Genomic DNA, 22,440 nt, shown 5'->3' on the forward strand with positions numbered 1-22,440 from the left:
ATACTATTGAAGCCTTGCTTGAAAGATTTTGAACATTACCTTGCTAGCATGTGAAATGAATGCAATTATACAGTCATTTGAACATTCTTTGGCATTGCCTTTCTTCGGGATTGAAATGAAAAATGACCTTTTCTAGTCCTGCAGCTACTGCTGAGTCTTCCAACTTTGCTGACGTAATGACTGCAGCACTTTAGTAGCATCATCTTTTAGGATTTGAAATAGCTCACCTAGAATTCTGTCACCTCCCCTAGCTTTGTTCGTGGTAACGCTTCCTAAGGCCCACTTGAATTCACAGTCCAGGATGTCTGGCTCTAAGTGAGTGATCACACCATCATGGTTATCTGAGTCTTTTAAGGCTTTGTCTGTACGGTTCCTCTGTGTATTCTTGCCACCTACTTTTAGTATCTTCTGCTTCTGTTTGGTCCTTGTCATTTCTGTCCTTTATTGTGCCCACCTTTTGTGCCCATGAAATGTTCCCTTGGTATCTCCACTTTTCTTGAAGAGGTCTCTAGTCCTTCCCATTCTATTTCTTTCCTTTATTTCTTTTCATTGTTCACATAAGAAGACTTTCTTGTCTCTCCTGTTATTTTTTGGAACTCTGCATTCAGATCGGTATATCTTTCCATTTCTCCTTGTCTTTCACTTCTCTCCTTTTCTTTTCTATTTGTAAGGCCTCCTCAGGCAACTGTTTTGCCTTCTTGCATTTCTTTTTCTTGGGAATGATTTTGGTCACCGCCTCCTGTAGAGTGTTATGAACCTCAGTCCATAGTTCTTCAGGCACTCTGTCTTTCAGATCTAATTCTTTTAATCTATTGTAAATGATGCTGCAGTGAACATAGATGTGCATATATCTTTTAAAGTTAGTGTTTTTCATAAATACTGAGAAGCTGAATTCCTAAATTACATGATAGCTCTGTTTTAATTTTTTTTGAGGAACCTACATACTGGTTTCCGTAGTGCCTGCACCAATTTACATTCCAGCCAGTGGTGCACAGGGGTTGCCTTTTGTCTGTATCCTTCCAAACACTTGTTATGATTTGTCTTTTTCGTAGTAATTGTTCTAAGAAAGATGAGGCTATATCTAATTGTTTTGATTTGTTTTTTCCTGATGATTAGTTGTTGTTGAATACTTTTTTATATACCTGTGGCCTGTATATCTTCTTGGGAAAAATGTCTATTCCAATCCTCTCTATTTTAAAATTGGATTATTTTAATTGATATTTGGTTGTATGAACTCTTTATATGTTTTTGGATATTAATCTGTTAATCAGATACATGACTTGTAAATATTTTCTCCCATTAGCTTTGCTATGCAAAGTAGTTTGATGTAGTTACCTTTGTTTGTTTTTGCTTTCATTCCTTTTGCTTTTGATGTCAAATTAAAAAAATCACCTAGGGTGATATTAAGGAAATTACTGGTTATATTTTCATGTAGGAGTTCTTTGGTTTGATGTTTTACGTTCAAGAATTCAATGCATATTGAGCTGATTTCCGTATGTGGTGTAAGATATTGGTTTCACTGTTTTGCATGTTTGTTCAACACTGTTTATTGGGGAGACTGTCCTTTCCTCATTGAATATCCTGGTTCTTGTCTCCTTTGTCATAAAATAATAGACCATGTATAATCATGGGTTTATTTCTTGGCTTTTTGTGGCATCCCATTGATCTGGTGTTTCTTTTTGTGCCAATACTCTACTTTCTTATTTATTATAGTTCTGTAGTATTGTTTGAAATTAGAAAGTGGAATGTCTCCAGCTTAGTTCTTTTTTCTCAGTATTACTTTGGCTATTTGGGATCTTTTGTGGTTCCATACAAATTTTAGGATTGTTTATTCTATTTCTATAAAAAGTGCTATTGAAATTTTGATAGGGATTGCATCCAGTCTATAGATTGCTTTCAGTTGTATGGAAATTTTAGCAGTATTAATTCTTTCAGTTTATGAACATGAGGTATCTTTTCATATCATGTCTTATAATTTTCAGTGGGTAGCTCTTTAAGGTCCTTGATTAAATTTATTCTTAAGTATTTTATTTTTGTTAATGATTATATAACTGAGGTTATTGATCTTAATTTTTTATATATTTGTTATCAGTGTGTAGAAATGCAACAGATTTTTGTATATTTGTATCCTGCAACTTTCAGTTCAGTTCAGTCGCTCAGTCATGTCTGACTCTTTGTAACTTTGGCTATAATTAATTAGATCTTTCCAGTATTTTGATGGAGTCTTTAATATTTTCTCTATAAAAAATGTAATCTTTGCATAGAGAAGGTTTTACTTCTTTCCAATCCTGATGCCTTCTATTTCTTTCGTTTATTTTGTCTGATTGCTCTAACTAGGACTTCTAGTACTATGTTGAATAGGAGTGGTGAAAGTGTACAGTCTTGTCTTACTCTGGATCTTACAGGAAAAGCTCTTAACTTTCATCATTGAGTAAGGTGTGGGCTTGTGATATGTGACTTTATTTCATTTATTTTATTGACTTCTATACCCAATTTGTTGAGAGTTTTTTTTTTTAATCGTGAATGGAGATTGAATTTGTCAGATGCTGTTTTTTCATCTGTTGAAATGATAATATGATTTTAATCTTTCATTCTATATGTTAATGTGATGATGACATATATTGATTTATGTGTAGAGAACTATTCTTGTATGACAGGGACAAATCCCACTTGATCATAGTGTATGATTCTTTTAATGTGCTGTTATATTTGACTTGTAGTACTTTGTTGTCAATTCTTGCATCTATATTCATCAGAGATTTTGGCCTGTAGTTTCTTTTCTTGTCTTTCCTTGTCTTCTTTTCTTTCCTTCTCTGGCTTTTATATCATGGAAATGCTGCTAAAAATGTTTTTTATTTTTTTAACAAACATTTAAAAAGAAGTTTTTAAAATGAATTTGAGAGTGCTCTCTCCTTTTCAGCTCTTGTTAAGAGTTTGAGAAGAATTGATGTTAATTCATCTTTAAATGTTTAAACTCTACCAGGGAAATAGTTGGTCATGTGCTTTTCTTTTTTTGGGAGGTTTTTGATTACTGATTCACTCTCCTTTCTCATTACTTCAAATTTTACTCTGATCAGATTTTCTAGTTCTTCATGATTCTGTCTTGGTAGATTGTCTATTTCTAGAAATTTATCCTTTTTTCTAGATTGCGCAGTTTGTTGGCAAATAGTCATTCATTTTGCTGTTCAGTTATTCAGTCGTTCAGTTGTATCCAACTCTTTCTGACCCATGGACTTCAGCATGCCAGGCTTTCCTGTCCTTCAGTATCTCCTGGCATTTGCTCAAACTCATGTCCATTGAAACAGTGATGCCATCCAAACATATCATCCTCTGTTGCCCACTTCTCCCCCTGCCTTCAATCTTTCCTAGTATCAGGGTCTTTTCTAATGAGTTAGCTTTTCACATCAGGTGGCCAAAGTATTGGAACTTCTGCTTCAGCATTAGTCCTTGCAATGAATATTCAGAGTTGATTTCCTTTAGGATTGACTGGTTTGATCTCCTTTCTATCCAAGGGGCTCTGAAGAGTCTTCTCCAGCACCACAGTTTGAAAGCATCAAAGTTGTTCATAGTCATCTATTATGTTCTTTTCTGTGATTTCAGTTGTAGAGACTCCTTTTAAATTTAAATTTTTATTTATTTGGATCCTCTTTTTTCCTTGGTTAGTCTTATTGATGCTTTGTCAATTATGTGTATTTTTTCAAAGAATGAAGTCTTAGTTTTGTTAGTTTTTTCCTGTTGTTTTCCTATTCTTTGTTCCTATTCTGTATTTCATTTACCAAGTAAAATAGCTCTTGAATGAAGAGGAATCCTTGAGGAAGAACCTTGTTGCATAAAGTGATCTGCCCATACAGAACTGTATAGTTCACCTGCCGAGGAAGATTTGGCTATTTACCAAGGTGGTTGTGCACCAGGCCAAGAGTACTTTTGGGACAGTTACTGGATACTGACTCTGAATTGATACAAATTTCTAGAGATATAAAGCAGCACTATAATTCACCACTCAGAGTAATCAATGGAGGTAGGTAATCATTGGTATCCCCAAACCCACCCTGCGGTTATTTCTCTAGGTTTGAAATGCATAGCTGGAATAAAATACTCAGAAGCAGGCAGAATCCTCACAGCAATACTTCATCTTCAGATAAAAGTTAGTAAAACACAAGAGTGAGGTCCCATTGTTTCTAAAGCTACAGATAGAGTTATTGGGCAATATTCCATTGCTCCCATAGCGAATTACCACAAATTCAGTAGTCTAAAGCAATACCCATTTATTTCCTCATAGTTCTTTGGGTCAGATGTCAGGCGTGGTTGGTTGGGTACTCTGCTTACGATCTCATAATGAAGTCAAGTTGTCCACTAACCTAAACTTTTACCTGGGTCTCTGAGTGAGAATTCACTTCTCAGTTTAGTTCAGTCGCTCAGTCGTGTCTGACTCTGCGACCCCATGAATCGCAGCATGCCAGGCCTCCCTGTCCATCACCAACTCCCGGAGTTTACTCAGAGTCACGTCCATCCAGTCAGTGATGCCATCCAGCCATCTCATCCTCTGTCGCCCCCTTCTCCTCCTGCCCCCAATCCCTCCCAGCATCAGAGTCTTTTCCAATGAGTCAACTCTTTGCATGAGGTGGCCAAAGTACTGGAGTTTCAGCTTTAGCATCATTCCTTCCAAAGAAATCCCAGGGTTGATCTCCTTCAGAATGGACTGGTTGGATCTCCTTGCAGTCCAAGGGACTCTCAAGAGTCTTCCCCAACACCACAGTTCGAAAGCATCAGTTCTTCGGTGTTCTGCCTTCTTCACAGTCCAACTCTCACATCCATAGATGACCATTGGAAAAACCATAGCCTTGACTAGACGGACCTTAGTTGGCAAAGTAATGTCTCTGCTTTTGAATATACTATCTAGGTTGGTCATAACTTTTCTTCCAAGGAGTAATCATCTTTTAATTTCATGGCTGCAATCTAGGTTCATTCAAATTGTTGGCAGAATCCAGTTCCTTCTGGTTGTAGGAATGAAGTGCTCTTTCATGAATGATTGTCGGATGGGAGTTGTTCTCAACTTCTAGCTTGTGACATTCCCTCTTTTCCAAGTTAGCAGTGGTGTTTCTAGTCCTTTTGACTCTCAATATCTCTGACTTCTCCTATATCATCTCTGTGACTTCCACTTCTGATTTAAGAGCTTATGTAATTACATTGGATTCAGTCTGATAATCTAGAGTAATCTCCCTAATTTTTTCATTTATTCTTTTTTTAAAAATTTTTTATTTTTTGTTGGAGTATAGTTGATTCACAATGTGTTATTAGTTTCAGGTGTACAGCAAAGTGACTCAGATATACATATACATGTATCTATTCTTTTACAAATTCTTTTCCCATTGTTCCATAACATTGAGCAGAGATCCCTGTGCTATACAGTAGATCCTTGTTGGTTATCCATTTAAAGTATAACAGTGTGTACATGTTGATCCCAAACTTGCTAACAGCCCCTCCCCCCATAATCGTAAGTTTATTATCTAAGTCTGTGAGTCTGTTTTTGTTTTGTAAGGTCATTTGTATCTTTTTTTAAATTTTAGATTCCGCATATATGGGATATCATACAATATTTCTCTTTCTCCGACTTACTTCACTCAATATGACAATCTGTAGGTCCATCCATGTTGCTCAAATGGCATTATTTTATTCTTCTTAATGGCTCATTAATATTCCATTGTATATATTAATAGGTGCCCCAACTTCTTTATCTGTCCCTCTGTCGATAGACATTTCTTCTATCACTAGACACAACTTCCATGTCTTGGCTGTTGTGGACAGTGCTACAGTGAACATTGGGGTGCATATATTCTTTCAGACTATGTTTTTCTCTGAATATATGTCCAGAAGTGGACTGAGGATCATATGGTAGCTCTATTTTTAATTTTTATACCAACCTCCATACTGTTATCCATGGTGGCCGTACTACTTTACATTGCCACCAACAGTGTAGGAGGGTTCCCTTCTCTTCACACCCTCTCCAGCATTTATTGTTTGTGGATTTTGTGATGATAGCCACTTTGACTGACTATTTTAAAGTCAGCTGATTTTAACCTTAATTACATCTGCAAAGTTCCTTTTACATTTAACATCATCACTCATATGATGCTAAATGATAATGATCATGGGAGCAGAATTGTGTGTGTCTATAGATTTTTCTCTTCTTTCATTCTACCATTGAAAATAAGGTGCATTCATAGTAGTTAACCATATATATCAGTACTTAAATTAGAGGTGTAAACATCCCATAGAGGTGATAAAGGAACTTTGTATCCTCTTGTGGAGAGAGGATTGGTATAGTTTTGGTTGTTTGAGAGATAATCACATCATGTAAGATAGGAAGCAAGGATGGTTAATAGAGGTGTGTATGAATACCAAGTTGACCATGAGTAGACTGTGGTAGTGTAATAATGGGGTCCACTTAAAACCAAATCTCTATTTCTCACAATTCCATTCCCAGTATAAGATTGGGTTAGGATTAGTTACAGGTGAAATTCGTTTAGTTTGGAAGCAGGAAGTGAATCATAGCTATTTCTTTATATTCTGAAGATTACTGATACACCCACGCATTTTGATGGCTTCCATGCAATGTCAGTATCTAGTAATTCACTTAGTTGGCATGGGGAAGCACTTGGGCCCACATTCTTCTGGGTCCTGCCAGGTCTGCTTCAGCTTCTTCATATCCTAGGACAGATTAGTTAAATGTGGCTAAATGATGAAAGGCATGAACTTTTTCTGCGGGTCTCCTTTTTTATCTAAGGTTGGAGGAAATGGACTTTACTGAATTCAGTTCAGTTGCTCAGTCGTGTTCAACTCTTTGTAACCCCATGGACTGCAGCACACCAGGCCTCCCTGCCCATCCCAACTCCCGGAGTTTACTCAGACATGTCCATTGAGTTGGTGATGCCATCCAACCATCTCATCCTCTGTCATCCCCTTCTTCTCCCACCTTCCGTCTTTCCCAGCATCAGGGTCTTTTCCAAGGAGTCAGTTCTTCACATCAGGTGGACAAAGTATTGGAGTGTCAGTTTCAGCGTCAGTCCTTCCAATGAATATTCAGGACTGATTTCCTTTAGGATGGACTGGTTGGATCTCCTTGCAGTCCAGAGGACTCTCAAGAGTCTTCTCCAACACCACCATTCAAAAGCATCAATTCTTTGGTGCTCAGCTTTCTTTATGGTCCAACTCTCATACCCATATGTGGCTACTGGAAAAAGCGTAGCTTTGACTAGATGGACCTTTGTTGGCAAAGTAATGTCTCTGCTTTTTAATATGCTCTCTAGGTTATAGGAGAAGGCAATGGCACCCCACTCCAGTACTCTTGCCTGGAAAATCCCATGGACGGAGGAGCCTGGTAGGCTGCAGTCCACGGGGTCTTGAAGAGTCAGACATGACTGAGCGACTTCACTTTCACTTTTCACTTCCATGCATTGGAGAAGGAAATGGCAACCCACTCCAGTGTTCTTGCCTGGAGAATCCCAGGGACGGGGGAGCCTGGTAGGTTGCCATCTATGGGGTCACACAGAGTCAGACATGACTGAAGCGACTTAGCAGCAGCAGCAGCAGCAGGTTGCTCATAACTTTTCTTCCAAGGAGCAAGCGTCTTTTAATTTCATGGCTGTAGTCACCATCTGCAGTGATTTTGGAGCCCCCCCCCAAATAAAGTCTGTCACTGTTTCCCCATCTATTTGCCATGAAGTGATGGGACCGGATGCCATAATCTTAGTTTTCTGAGTGTTGAGTTTTAAGCCAACTTTTTCACTCTCCTCTTTCACTTTCATCAAGAGGCTCTTTAGTTCTTCTTCACTTTCTGCCATAAGGGTGGTGTCATCTGCATATCTGAGGTTATTGATATTTCTCCAGGCAATCTTGATTCCAGCTTGTGCTTCATCCAGCCCAGCATTTCTCGTGATGTACTCTGCATAGAAGTTAAATAAGCAGGGTGACAATATACAGCCTTGACATACTCCTTTCTTGATTTGGAACCAGTCTGTTGTTCCATGTCTGGTTCTAACTGTTGCTTCCTGACCTGCATACAGATTTCTCAAGAGGTAGATCAGGCGGTCTGGTTTGCCATCTCTTTCACAATCTTCCACAGTTTGCTGTGACCCACACAGTCAAAGGCTTTGGCATAGTCAATAAAGCAGAAATAGATGTTTTTCTGGAACTCTCTTGCTTTTTCCATGATCCTGCTGATGTTGCAATTTGATCTCTGGTTCCTCTGCCTTTTCTAAAACCAGCTTGAACATCTGGAAGTTCATGGTTCACGTATTGCTGAAGCCTGGCTTGGAGAATTTTGAGCATTACTTTACTAGCGTGTGAGATGAGTGCAATTGTGTGGTAGTTTGAACATTCTTTGGCATTTCCTTTCGTTGGGATTGGAATGAAAACAGAGCTTTTCCAGTCCTGTGGCAGCTGCTGAGTTTTCCAAATTTGTTAGCATATTGAGTGCAGCACTTTCACAGCATCATCTTTCAGGATTTGAAACAGCTCAACTGGAATTCCATCACCTCCACTAGCTTTGTTTGTAGTACTGCTTCCTAAGGCCCACTTGGCTTTGCATTCCATGATATCTGGCTCTAGGTGAGGGGTCATACCAACATTTGTTACGTGAAGCACAGGGTGCTAGATGGTGAGCTGAAGTAACAAGATGGTTCAGCAACAGACTGCAAGAGAAATTAAAATAGAGAAGTTTATTATTTGTAGGTACTGGAGGAAGTACACAGTGCTTTGGGCCCACACAGGGAGGTCAGGGGAGAATATAGACAGAGAGTGAGGCAGGACCTAGGCACATGCCTTTATTAGGGTCTATGGCTAGAGTGCTTTGTGATTCCTGGGCTAGGGCCATATTGGTTAAGTCATTCTATAAGAGGAAAGTTCTTGTAAGCCCTATGAGAGTCTTGTCTAAGGGACACTAAAGCATACAGGTGCTGGGAAACATGAAGACTGTTGACCACAAGCGCTGTTGGGAAAGTCATATCAAGAACTTTTATTTGCTTATGACTAAGGGCTGCTGTCTATATCATGTCTAGATCACTAGCTCCTGAGAGTGCTAGTGTCAGTTGGTGGTCTCTGTGGCCCATTGGACAAACAGAGTGGATGCCAGGCAATATCATTGATGCCAAGCTAATATGAAGCAATACCATCAGGTAAGGTGTTAACATTAGCTAATGAGAGTTAGCTTCCAACAACAAAAAAGACAACTCTACACATGGATATTATCAGATGACCAATATCTAAATCAGATTGATTATATTCTTTGCAGCCAAAGATGGAGAAGCTCGATACAGTCATCAAAAACAAGACCTGGAGCTGACTGTGGGTCAAATCATCAGCTCTTTACTGCAAAATTCAGTCTAAAGTTGGAGAAAGTAGGGAAAACCTCTAGGCCATTGAGGCCTAAATCAAATCCCTTCATACAGTGGAGGTGATAAATAGAGTCAAGGGATTAGATCTGGTAGACAGAGTGCTTGAAAAACTATGAACAGAGGTTGATAACATTGTACAGGAGGTGGTGACCAAAATCATCCCCAAGGAAAAAAAAATGCAAGGAGGCAAAGTGGTTGTATGAGGAGACCTTACAAGAGCTGAGAAAAGAGATGCAAAAGGCAAAGGAAAAGGGAAGGATATACCCAACTGAATGCAGAGTTCCAAAGAATAGCAAGGAGAGATAAGAAAGCCTTCTTGTGTGAGCAATGAAAAGAAATAGAGGGAAACAAAAGAGTGGGAAAGACTAGAGATCTCTTCAAGAAAAGTGAGGATACCAAGGGGACATCTCATGCAAAGATGGGCACAATAAACGACCAAAATGACAAGAAGCAGAGATGTTAAGATTATTAAAATGTTAAGAAGAGGTGGCAAGAATACACAGAAGAACTGTGTATTTCTTAATGACCCAGATAACCACAATGGTGTGGTCACTCACCTAGAGCCAGACATCCTGGAGTGTGAAGTCAAGTGGGTCGTAGGAAGCATTACCACGAACAAAGCTAGTGGAGGTGACGGAATTCTAGCTGAGCTATTTCAAATCCTAAAGATGATGCTGTTAAAGTGCTACATTCAATATGCCAACAAACTTGGAAAACTCAACAGTGGCCACAGGACTGGAAAAGGTCAGTTTTCATTCTAATCCCAAAGAAAGACAATACCAAATAATGTTCAGACTGCCATACAATTGCACTCATTTCACCTGCTAGCAAGATTATGCTCAAAATCCTTCAAGCTAGGCTTCAGTAGTACATGAACTGAGAACTTCCAGATGTTCAAGCTGGATTTAGAAAAGGTAGAGGGACCAGAGATCAAATTGCCAACATCTTTTGGATCACAGAAAAAGCAAGAGGATTCCAGAAAAAGTCTACTTCTGCTTCATTGACTACACTAAAACCTTTGTGTGGATCGCAACAAACTGTGGAAAATTCTTGAAGAGATGGAAATACCAGACCACCTTACTGGCCTCCTGAGAAACCTGTATACAGGTCAAGAAGCAACAGTTAGATCTGGACATGGAACAATGGACTGGTTCAAAATTGGGAAAGGAGTACATCAAGGCTGTATGTTTTTACCATGCTTATTTAACATATGGAGAATACATCACGTAAAATGCTGAGCTGGATGGCTCACAAGCTGGAATCAAATATGGGAGAATCAAATACTGGGAGAAATATGATTAACCTCAGATGATGGCAGATGATACCACCCTAATGATGGAAAACAAAGATGAACTAAAAGGCCTCTTGATGAAGGTGAAAGAGGAGAGTGAAAAAGCTGGCTTAAAACTTAATATTCAAAAAACTAATATCATAGCATCTGGTCCTATCATTTCACAGGAGATAGATGGGAAAAAGTGGAAACAGTGACAGGTTTTATTTTCTTGGGCTCCAGAATCACTGCAGATGGTGACAGCAGCAACAGAATTAAAAGACCCTTACTCTTTGAAAGAAAAGCCATGACCAACCTAGACAGCATATTAGAAAGCAGAGAATGGTGTTGAAACATGTATAATATCATATATGAAACGAATCGCCAGTCCAGGTTCAATGCATGATACTGGATGCTTGGTTCTGGTGCACTGAGACGACCTAGAGGGATAGTACGGGGAGGGAGGAGGTAAGGGGTTTCAGGATGGGGAACACGTGTATACCTGTGGTGGATTAATGATGATGTATGGCAAAACCAATACAATATTGTAAAGTAATTAGCCCCCAATTAAAATAAATAAACTTATATTAAAAAAATAAAAAATAAAAAGCAGAGACATCAGTTTGCAGACAGAAGTCTTTCTAGTCAAAGCTATGTTTTTTTTCAGTAGTTGTGTATAGATGTGAGATTTGGATCATAAATAAGGCTGAGTGCCAAAGAATTGATATTCAGATTGTGGCACTGGAGAAGACTTTTGAGAGTCCCATGGACAATAAGGAGATCAAACCAGTCAATTCTAAAGGAAATCAGCCCTGAATATTCATTAGAAGGACTGATGCTGAAGCTGAAGCTCCAGTCTCTGGCCTCCTGATGTGAAGAGCTAACTCATTCGAGAAGACCTTGATGCTGGGAAAGATTGAGGACAGTAGAAGGAGGTGACAGGAGAGGTTTGGATGATATGATTGACTCAATGGACATGGGTTTGAGCAAACTCCGGGAGATAGTGAAGGGTAGGGAAGCCTGGCATGCTGCAGTTCACGGGGTTGCAAAGAATCGGCCACAACTTAGCAACTGGACAACATCATCACCTCTTGACATGGTGGTAGACAGACAAAAGTTCCATGGCTTGTGTGTGTCCTCATGTAGAACTGGTTGTGTCTTTTGTTTTTCCTCAGAGTTGCTGTCAGCTGACAATTGATTCTGCTGATAAGCATTGTGGTATGTATGGTAGACATAGGGAGAGCATGCAAGAAATCTGTACCTTGTATCTCTGGGAAAGCAAGGAAAGGGTCCTAGAAAGTTTCTTTAAATATGAGTGCAGAGACTAGATTTAGATGAGAAGGTTGACTGGGCTGCCAGACAAAGACTGTATCTATTGGATGAGAAGGACTTCATCCAAAAAGATGTGTGATGATTCTGCTAGAGAGAAATAAAGCAGTGTTGCAGAACAGAGGAAACTGCTTGAAAATAGTAAGTCAGAAGAACCCTGAAGTGGACAATCCATGTAGAGTGAAGTCTCCTGCATAATCTTGAGCAATTGTATAATCCCAGTTTAAAGATGTGATGATAAAATAAAAAAAAAAAGATGTGATGACCAAGAAACACTTCTTTCTTTTTCTTTTTTTCTATTATTCTGATTCAGAATTTATTCTGCTTTAAATGCAAGTGAAAGAAGGTGAGTTTAGCAAATTCTTAATGTAATCAAGATTGTAAGGTAAAAGGAACAGAACATGTTAGAAACACACATTTATAAGTTGCTGGTGGTGCTGCTGCTAAGTCGCTTCAGTCATGTCCGACTCGGTGTGATTCCATAGAGTGCAGCCCACGAGGCTCCCCATCTTTGGGATTCTCCAGGCAAGAACACTGGAGTGGGTTGCCATCTCCTTCCCCAATGCATAAGGGTGAAAAATGAAAGTGAAGTCGCTCAGTTGTGTCCGACTCTTCGCGACCCCATGGACTGCAGCCTACCAGGCTCCTCCATCCATGGGATTTTCCAGGCAAGAGTACTGGAATGGGGTGCCATTGCCTTCTCCATTATAAGCTATTCATTGTCAATTTCTAAAATTCTTATTATCCAACAGTCATTCTTGTCTGAATGCCTTGGTATGTTTATTCTTTTTAAAATATAACTTTATTTATTTAAGTTGGAGGCTAATTATTGTATTCGTTTTGCCATACATTGACATGAATCCACCACGGGTGTACATGTGTTCCCCATTCTGAACCTCCCCTCCCACCTCCCTCCCCATACCATCCCTCTGGGTCATCCCAGTGCACCAGCCCCGAGCACCCTGTATCATGCATCGAACCTAGACTGGCGATTCATTTCACATATGATAATACACATGTTTCAATGCCATTCTCCCAAATCATCCCACCCTTGCCCTCTCCCTCAGAGTCCAAAAGACTGTTCTATACATCTGTGTCTCTTTTGCCGTCTCGCATACAGGGTTATTGTTACCATCCTTCTAAATTCCATATATATTCATTAGTATACTGTATTGGTGTTTTACTTTCTGGTTTACTTCACTCTGTATAATAGGCTCCAGTTTCATCCACCTCATTAGAACTGATTCAAATGTATTCTTTTTAATGGCTGAGTAAAACTCCATTGTGTATATGAACCACAGGTTTCTTATCCATTTGTCTGCTAATGGACATCTAGGTTGGTTCCATGTCCTGGCTATTATAAACAGTGCTGCGATGAACATTGGGGTACACATGTCTCTTTCAATTCTGGTTTCCTCAGTGTGTATGCCCAGCAGTGGAATTGCTGGGTTGTATGGCAGTTCTATTTCCAGTTTTTTAAGAAACCTCCACACTGTTCTCCATAGTGGTTGTATTAGTTTGCATTCCCACCAACAGTGTAAGAGGGTTCCCTTTTTTCCACACCCTTTCCAGCATTTATTGCTTGTAGACTTTTGGATCGCAGCCATTCTGACTGGCGTGCAGTGGTAACCTCATTGTGGTTTTGATTTGCATTTCTCTGATAATGAGTGATGTTAAGCATCTTTTCATGTGTTTGTTGGCCATCTGTATGTCTTCTTTGGAGAAATGTCTAATTAGGTCTTTGGCCCATTTTTTGATTGGATCATTTATTTTTCTGGAATTGAGCTGCAGGAGTTGCTTGTATATTTTTGAGATTAATTCTTTGTCCATTGCTTTGTTTGCTATTATTTTCTCCCATTCTGAAGGCTGTCCTTTCACCTTGCTTGTAGTTCCCTTTGTTGTGCAGAAGCTTTTAATTTTAATTATGTCCCATTTGTTTATTTTAGCTTTCATTTCCAATATTCTGGGAGGTGGGTCATAGAGGATCCTGCTGTGATTTATGTCGGAGAGTGTTTTGCCTATGTTCTCCTCTAGGAGTTTTATAGTTTCTGGTCTTACATTTAGATCGTTAATCCATTTTGAGTTTATTTTTGTGTATGGTGTTAGAAAGTGTTCTAGTTTCCTTCTTTTACAAGTGGTTGACCAGTTTTCCCAGCACCACTTGCTAAAGAGATTGTCATTTCTCCATTGTATATTCTTTCCTCCTTTGTCAAAGATAAGTTGTCTGTAGGTGCATGGATTTATCTCTGTTGCCTCTGGTTTTCAGTCTTATTCTTACAGTAGCCTCAAGACTTCTCCATCTATACAGCACTGATGATAAAACATCTAGGTTAATGATGAAAAGTTTCTCCACAGTGAGGGACACTTGGTGAGGTTCACAGAGTTACATGGAGAAGAGAAGAGGGAGGAGGGAGATAAGAGTGACTAGGCGAAGAGGGGGAATCAAAAGGGGAGAGAGCAAGATAGCCAGTATTTACTTCTCTATGTGCTCTCCACAGTCTGGATCCCTCAGAGATGTTCACAGAGTTACACAGAGAAGCGAAGAAGGAGGAAGGAGACAGAGGTGGCCAGGAGGATAAAAGTGGGAATCAAAACTAGAGAGACAGATCTAACCAGTAATCAGTTCCCTAAGTGTTCACCACAGCCTGGAACACACAAAGAGATTCACAGGATTGGGTAGAGAAGAGAAGGGGGAGGGAGGAGATAGAGGTGACCTGGTGGAGAAAAAGGAGAGTCAAAAGGGGGAGAAAGCAGTCAAGCCAGTAATCTCGTTCCCAAGTAAAAATGGGTACTGAAGATTGGGTTCTTAAAGGTACAAAATTGATAACAAATACCAAAAAAGCAAAGATTAAAAATCTAGAGTAGAGGTTAGATTCTCAAAAATACAATATTAAAGAAAAAAACAAGTCACAAAAATTATGAAATTTATATATATGAATTTTGCTTTAAAAATAGGGTCTTTTTTTTGGCAAAGTAATAGTAGGTTATAAAAATGAAAATTAAAGGAGTAATAGAAGACTTAAACTAAAAAATTTGTTTTAAATTTAAACAATGATATAGTAAAAATATATCTAGGACTTTCTCTGGTGTTGTTGTGGACAGTGTGGGGTCAGTTCATGTTCAGATAGTTCCTTGATCTGGCTTATACTTCTCAAGATCTACAGGCTCCTTCCTATGTAGTCGGTGCTAACTGCAGGGTTTTAATCTATTGCACCTGTCACTTCCAAAGTGGTTCCCTCTGTTTATTTTAGCTTCTTCTGTTTGTTGGTCTCTTCAGTGTCTAATTTCCGCCCTGACACAAGGAGTCTGTGGTGGTCACTTTTTTAGGTTCACTTGTTCAGTCATGCTGTGGGGAGGGAGGAACACTGCAAACAAATATCATTGGCGTGTGTGTGGGGAGTGCTCGCAGTGTCTCGGCCACACTGGGTTTGCCCCTGCTCATGGTGTGTGTGCTTTCCCTGTCTACACTGCTCAGGCTCTAGGTTGCTCTGCCAGGAACTGTCTGGGGCGGGCCCTGGGTTGTGTGCACTTCCCATGTCTAAGTCGCTCAGGTTCAGGTACTCGGGTACTCCACAAAGGCGCAGACTTGGTTGGGCCTGTGTTTTGTGCCCTTCCCAGGTCCAAGCAGGTCAGGTGACCAGGTGCTTGGAGAGCACAGTCGCTTGGGGGCTGCATCTTCTTGCTTCCCGCGTCCCAGCCGCTCAGTTTTCTGGGTGTACAACCGGTGTACTTTCTCAGGTGTGCCGTGTGTCTCTTCTGGGGAGCTGATGTCTGGCTGTGACCCTCCTGGTGGATGTCGACCATCCAGAATCCCAAAAAGTCTTGGTTAGCTCGAAGCTTACTTACAATTTGGTAGATGATGCTTCTCTGGGGCTGCAGTTCCCCCTACCGGCTCTGGCTGCCCTCACCTGCCTGTCTCCGCCAAGGGATGGGTCGTCTACAGCTGGCTAGCTCTGCTCAGTCCTTTGTTCTGTGAGCAGGCCTGGCGGTGCCTTAGGTTAGGGCTTTTCACGGGATAGCTATCCCACTGTCTGGGTTGCTATCTCAAGTTAGTTTCCTCAGATTGCCCTCGGGGCATTCATGCCTGGTCCTTACCCTAAGCAATGCAGCCCGCACCTCCCTGTCCAGTCCCTGCTTGCTAGTGGCAGATGTGAGCATCTGCTCTGCTTCTGCGCTGGGAGTTGCCATTAGGCACATAATCTGTGGGTTTTAATAATTTATTTTTCTTCCTGGTTATGTTGCCCTCTGAGGTTCCAAGGCTTGCCACAGACTCAGCGGTGAGAGTGTTTCTTGGTGTTTGGAAACTTCTTTTTTGAGATTCCTTTCCCGGGACGTATCTCCATCCCTACCTCTTTTGTCTCTTTTTTAATCTTTTATATTTTTTCTTACCTCCTTTTGAAGACAGTGGGCTGCCTCTGGGTGCCTGATGTCCTCTGCCAGCATTCAGAAGTTGTTTTGTGGAATCTGCTCAGCATTCAAATGTTCTTTCCATGAATTTGTGGGGGAGAAAGTTGTCTCCCCGTCCTATTCCTCCGCCATCTTAGGATCACCCCCTCCACTTTTTTCAATTCCACTCAGCTAAACAAACACCTTTTTATTCTTCTCACTTCTGTGCTACCTGACTACTACTACCTATAGTGAGTACAAATCCATAGGTCAAGAAGTAGAAGATGGAAGGAGAAAAAAAAAAAAAAAACATGTAAAATTCTTCCTGCATTTCATGGTGAGTGGGTGGTAACTTTACCTGACTTTGGTGAGAGGATTTTGAGCTGAACTAAACTATAACAATATCAATATTTACATGTGATTGAATGTACAAAAGAAGACCTTTTAGGTTCAAAGGGACTGAAAGAAAATAGATGTGGCCAGAGAAATGATTAGGAAAGATAGAGGCACTATTAAATGGTAAACTTTAACTTCTTCACTTGGAAAATGAAGTCAGTATCATTACTTGGCTAAGCAGTTTGCTGAATTCTTTGACTGTATCTCAACAACTATTAAGTCCATCTTTCATTAAAAAAAATTGAAATATAGCTAATTTGCTTCCTTGGTAGCTCAGTGGTAAAGAATCTACCTGGTAATGCAAGGGGTGCAGATTTGATCCTTGGGTCAGGGAGATCCTCTGGAGAAGGAAATGGCAACCCACTCCAGTATTCTTGTGTGAGAAGCTCATGGACAGAGGAACCTGGTGGGCTACAGTCCAAGGGCTCACAGAGAGTTGGATACAACTTAGCAACTAAAACAACAACAAAATAGCTAATTTACAAGTGTGAGCAAAGTGATTCAACTATACACACACACACACACACACACGTGCATACATATATAAATATTTTTCAGACCTTTTCCATTAAAGGTTATCTTGCAAGTTTTCTAAGATCTCCATTTTATTGTTTTGATAGTTAATGTGCTTGTTTTAAAACATCTATTTTAGTTTTATGAATGTGAGACCTTTATTTTTCTGAAGATCTTGATTATTTTGTGCCTCTTTTCTGATCATTCTATTAATTATGTTTTTAGTATTCAGGTTATTCTTTTAATTGACATACTGCGTGAATTTGTTGACAGTCCTTATTTGATTGCCATCTGTGAGCTCATCTTTTACAGAGTACTCTTAGCATCTTGATCTGAGGTAGCTCTTGCTCAGAGAGCTGCTTGCTTATTACATTCTTCTTGATGTATAACTCCTCACCAAAGAGAATTTCTTTACTTATTTGTAATGTGGTTTTTGTTCACACATCTATATTTTATACAGGCATATCTTGGAGATATTGAGGGTTCATTTCCAGACCACAGCAGTAAAGTGAATATAGGAATAAAGCAAATCACAGTCTTTTGGTTTCTCAGTGCACATAAAAGTTCTTTTTATACTATACTGTTACTGTACTGTTGTCTGTAAGTGTACCATAGCATTATTTATAAAAAATTTTCATGCCTTAGTTAAAAATTACTTTATTGCTAGACAGCTAACCATAGCTATTTATGAATAACTTGCCTACAGCGAATAGTGGTAGTAACATTAAAGATCTTTGATCACAAATCATTACAACAAATATAATAGAAATGAAAAATCTTGAAATATTGCAAGAATTGCCAAAATGTGATACAGAGATAGGAAGTAAGCAAATGCTGTTGGAAAAATGATGCCAATGGTCTTGCTTGATGTATGGTTGCCACAAACCTTCAGTTTGTAAAAAATGCAATGTCTTCAAAGTACAGTAAGACAAGTTATAGGTCAGTATTGTTAAAATATAATTTCTCCAGGTTTTATATGGTGAGAAGGTAATCTCTGTTATCTTGAACAGTCTAAAACAGTTTTGACATACAATACGTGGAACAAGTTTAATCCTGTTTCTCTTAGATTATCATTAACAGTTTTCTCTCATAATCTCCCTTAGGAATAGAACATGTCAAGACAGTTTTTAAAGAGGTCAAATATCTTACACAGGATAGAGAAATTGACATGGTGGCTTGCGGTTATATAAGAAAACGTACATTCACATGAACCAGAAACCTTCCAAAATAGAAAGTGTTAAGTTTTGTTAAGGCAGTAGACTTTTTCTCTTTTAGAATTCCAGAACTTCTATATTATATTGTTTTTTAAAGAGAATATGTGTTTTGAATATATATTCTGAATAACTTTTAAAAAATGATACCACTTATACAGAGCCCCATTTAAAGTACCCAGTTACCTATAGGACAAAGTTAAAAGTTCTCCACTAAATATCCCCAAAGCTCTCCACACATCTGTTCCCAAATTGCTTCTCTTATCTCCCTCTGTTTTCTTATACCTCATCTACTTGGTCTTGTCGCCCCTATCCTTGATGCGGATGCTACTTTTTTTTTTTTTTTTTACTGTATTTTAAGGATTGAAACTTATTTTTGCAGGGTCATTTTTATAGGTACAGGACTCTGGTTCTTCTGGTCCATTGTCTTACTGAGTTTCCTGGGGATTCTGGCTGCCTACACATCATTGCTGTTGGTGAGTAATGTCTTCTGTTTCTCCCACTCCTTTCATGAGTAGCCTCACTAGGTGCTCTGTCTGTGGTGTGGTTCTCAGTTGGTGCTGGGAACCCTCAGAACCTCAGATCACACTTAGCAGAGTTGGCATTTACATTAGCCACTTGAATATTAGGCAGGAGGGATAGATGGAGGAAAAAAGGCTTGTGCCGCTAGAGGATGTGTCTTACCACTTTGACCCTTAGAAAGAGTGGTAGAACATCCTTTTTCTCTTCTCCTATTTGATAGTCTATTTCCTGGTTCACTTAGTATTATCATTTTAGATGCTCACACCTTCACATGGCAGTACCTTTACATATTGAACTACTCATTCGATAGCCTATCCCCTAAGAGTAAGTCTTTATGGGTCTTATAAGTTAGCTAGCATGTCAAACCTGTTCTAATGCACAATTGCTAGTCCCTTAGTCCAGGTGCACTAACCTGTGGCTCAGACAGTAAAGTGTCTGCCTGTAATATGGGAGACTTGGGTTCAATCCCTGGGTCAGGATCCCCTGGAGGAGGAGATGACAACCCACTCCGGTCCTCTTGCCTGGAGAATTCCGTAGACTGAGGAGCCTGGTAGGCTGCAGTCCATGGGGTCGTAAAGAGTTGGACTTAACTGAGTGACTTCACTTAGTCCAGGTGCAGAATACATTTTAGCAAATATCTTTAGGCAGTAGAGACCCTGCCTGTGTTTCTTGACACAGTAGGGTCGTGTAGTATGAGAAATTCAGGCCAGGAAATAGAGGAATTTGAAGAAGTGGAAAGCTTGTGAGATTGATTGTTAGTTAACTGGAGTTTTTCAGTGCCCTTTTATACATGGGGCATATATATTTCTTTCTCTGATTTCACGATTCCTTCTCTCCACTGATTTCCTGTCTGATACAGAAGATCCCAACCCCCAAATCATTTAATATTTGCCTTAATTTTTCATTCAACAAAATGTGTTGCTTATTATATGAGTGATAAATACTGAGGATACAGAAATCAACAAGACACGTGCAGTTTCTGTTTGCATGTGGGGCACTTCAGAGTGACAGGTTATGAGGTATAAAGTTATAATAGTCCTTAAATCTTAAAAGATGAAGCTGTTAAAGTGCTGCACTCAATATGCCAGCAAATTTGGAAAACTCAACAGTGGCCATGGAACTGGAAAAGGTCAGTTTTTATTCCAATCCCAAAGAAAGGCAATGCCAAAGAATGTTCAATCTACTGCACAATTGCACTCATCTCACATGATAGCAAAGTAATGCTCAAAATTCTCCAAGCCAGGTTCAACAGTGTGTGACCTGGGAACTTCCAGATGTTCAAGCTGGATTTAGTAAAGACAGAGGAACCAGAGATCAAATTGTCAACATCCGTTGGATCATCAAAAAAGCAAGAGAGTTCCAGAAAAATATCTACTTCTGCCTTATTGACTGCACCAAAGCCCTTGGCTGTGTGGATCATAACAGACTGTGGAAAATTCTTTTACAGATGGGAATGTCAGACCACCTTACCTGCCTCCTGAGAAATCTGTATGCAGGTCAGGAAGCAACAGTTATAACTGGATATGGAACGACAGACTGGTTCCAAATCGGGAATGGAGTACATCATGGCTGAATATTGTTACTGCTTATTTTGTTTTAATTTTGGCTTCTCCTGCAAGACTGTCTTTTTATTTTTATTTATTTTTAAATATAAACTTATTTATTTTAATTGGAGGCTAATTACTTTACAATATTGTATTGGTTTTGCTATACATCAACATGAATCCACCACAGGCATACACGTGTTCCCCATCCTGAACCCCGCTCCCTCCTCCCTCCCCATACCATCCCTCTGGGTTGTCCCAGTGCACCAGCCCCAAGCATCCGTATCATGCATCGAACCTGGACTGGCGATTCATTTCTTATGTGATATTATACATGTTTCAATGCCCTTCTCCCAAATCATCCCACCCTCGCCCTCTCCCACAGAGTCCAAAAGACTGTTCTATACATCTGTGTCTCTTTTGCTGTCTCGCATACAGGGTTATCATTACCATCTTTCTAAATTCCATATATATGCATTAGTATACTGTATTTGGTGTTTTTCTTTCTGGCTTACTTCACTCTGTATAATAGGCTCCAGTTTCATCCACTTCATTAGAACTGATTCAAATGTATTCTTTTTAATGGCTGAATAATACTCCATTGTGTATATGAACCACAGCTTTCTTATCCATTCATCTGCTGATGGACATCTAGGTTGATTCCATGTCCTGGCTATTATAAACAGTGCTGCGATGAACATTGGGGTACTTACATGCAGAGTACATCATGCGAAATGCCGAGCTGAATGAAGCATAAACTGGAATCATGATTGCTGGGAGAATGCACCTATGGATACCTTATCTTTGACAAAGGAGGCAAGAATATACAATGGATTAAAGACAATCTCTTTAACCCTAACCACTTGTTAAAGTGGTGCTGGGGAAACTGGTCAACCACTTGTAAAAGAATGAAACTAGAACACTTTCTAACATCAAACACAAAAATAAACTCAAAATGGATTAAAGATCTAAGCATAAGACCAGAAACTGTAAAACTCCTAGGGGAGAATATAGGCAAAACACTCTCCAACATAAATCACAGCAGGATCCTCTATGACCCACCTCCTAGAATATTGGAAATAAAAGCAAAGATAAACAAATGGGATCTAATTAAAATTAAAAGCTTCTGCACAACAAGGGAAACTGTAAGCAAGATGAAAAGACAGCCTTCTCAATGGGAGAAAATAATAGCAAATGAAGCAACTGACAAACAACTAATCTCAAAAATATACAAGCAACTCCTGCAGCTCAATTCCAGAAAAATAAACGATCCAATCAAAAAATGGGCCAAAGACCTAATTAGACATTTCTCCAAAGAAGACATACAGATGGGTAACAAACACATGAAAAGATGCTCAACATCACTCATTATCAGAGAAATGCAAATCAAGACCACAATGAAGTACCACTTCACATCAGTTAGAATGGCTGTGATCCAACAGTCTACACGCAATAAATGCTGGAGAGGGTGTGGAGAAAAGGGAACCCTCTTACACTGTTGGTGGGAATGCAACCTAGTACAGCCACTATGGAGAACAGTGTGAAGATTCCTTAAAAAACTGGAAATAGAACTGCCTTATGACCCAGCAATCCCACTGCTGGGCATCCACACTGAGGAAACCAGAATTGAAAGAGACATGTGTACCCCAATGTTCATCGCAGCACTGTTTATAATAGCCAGGACATGGAAGCAACCTAGATGTCCATTATCAGACGAATAGATAAGAAAGCTGTGGTAACATATACGTAATGAAGTATTACTCAGCCATTAAAAAGAATACATTTGAATCAGTTCTAATGAGGTGGATGAAACTGGAGCTGATTATACAGAGTGAAGTAAGCCAGAAAGAAAAACACCAAATACAGTATACTAATGC

General features: G+C 39.5%; 1 protein-coding gene across 1 annotated transcript in view; it reads left to right on the forward strand.

The window, feature by feature from the left end:
* The window catches only part of LOC102183041 (glycerophosphodiester phosphodiesterase domain-containing protein 4-like), a 166,024-nt gene that overhangs the window by 13,386 nt on the left and 130,198 nt on the right, over positions 1-22,440 (forward strand). The window contains exon 4 of the mRNA XM_018042671.1: positions 18,859-18,973. Within this exon, the coding sequence (XP_017898160.1) occupies positions 18,859-18,973 (115 nt within the window). The remainder of the gene's footprint in view (positions 1-18,858; positions 18,974-22,440) is intronic.

Source organism: Capra hircus, chromosome 29 (genome assembly GCF_001704415.2).
Source record: "Capra hircus breed San Clemente chromosome 29, ASM170441v1, whole genome shotgun sequence".
NCBI classification, from domain to species: domain Eukaryota; kingdom Metazoa; phylum Chordata; class Mammalia; order Artiodactyla; family Bovidae; genus Capra; species Capra hircus.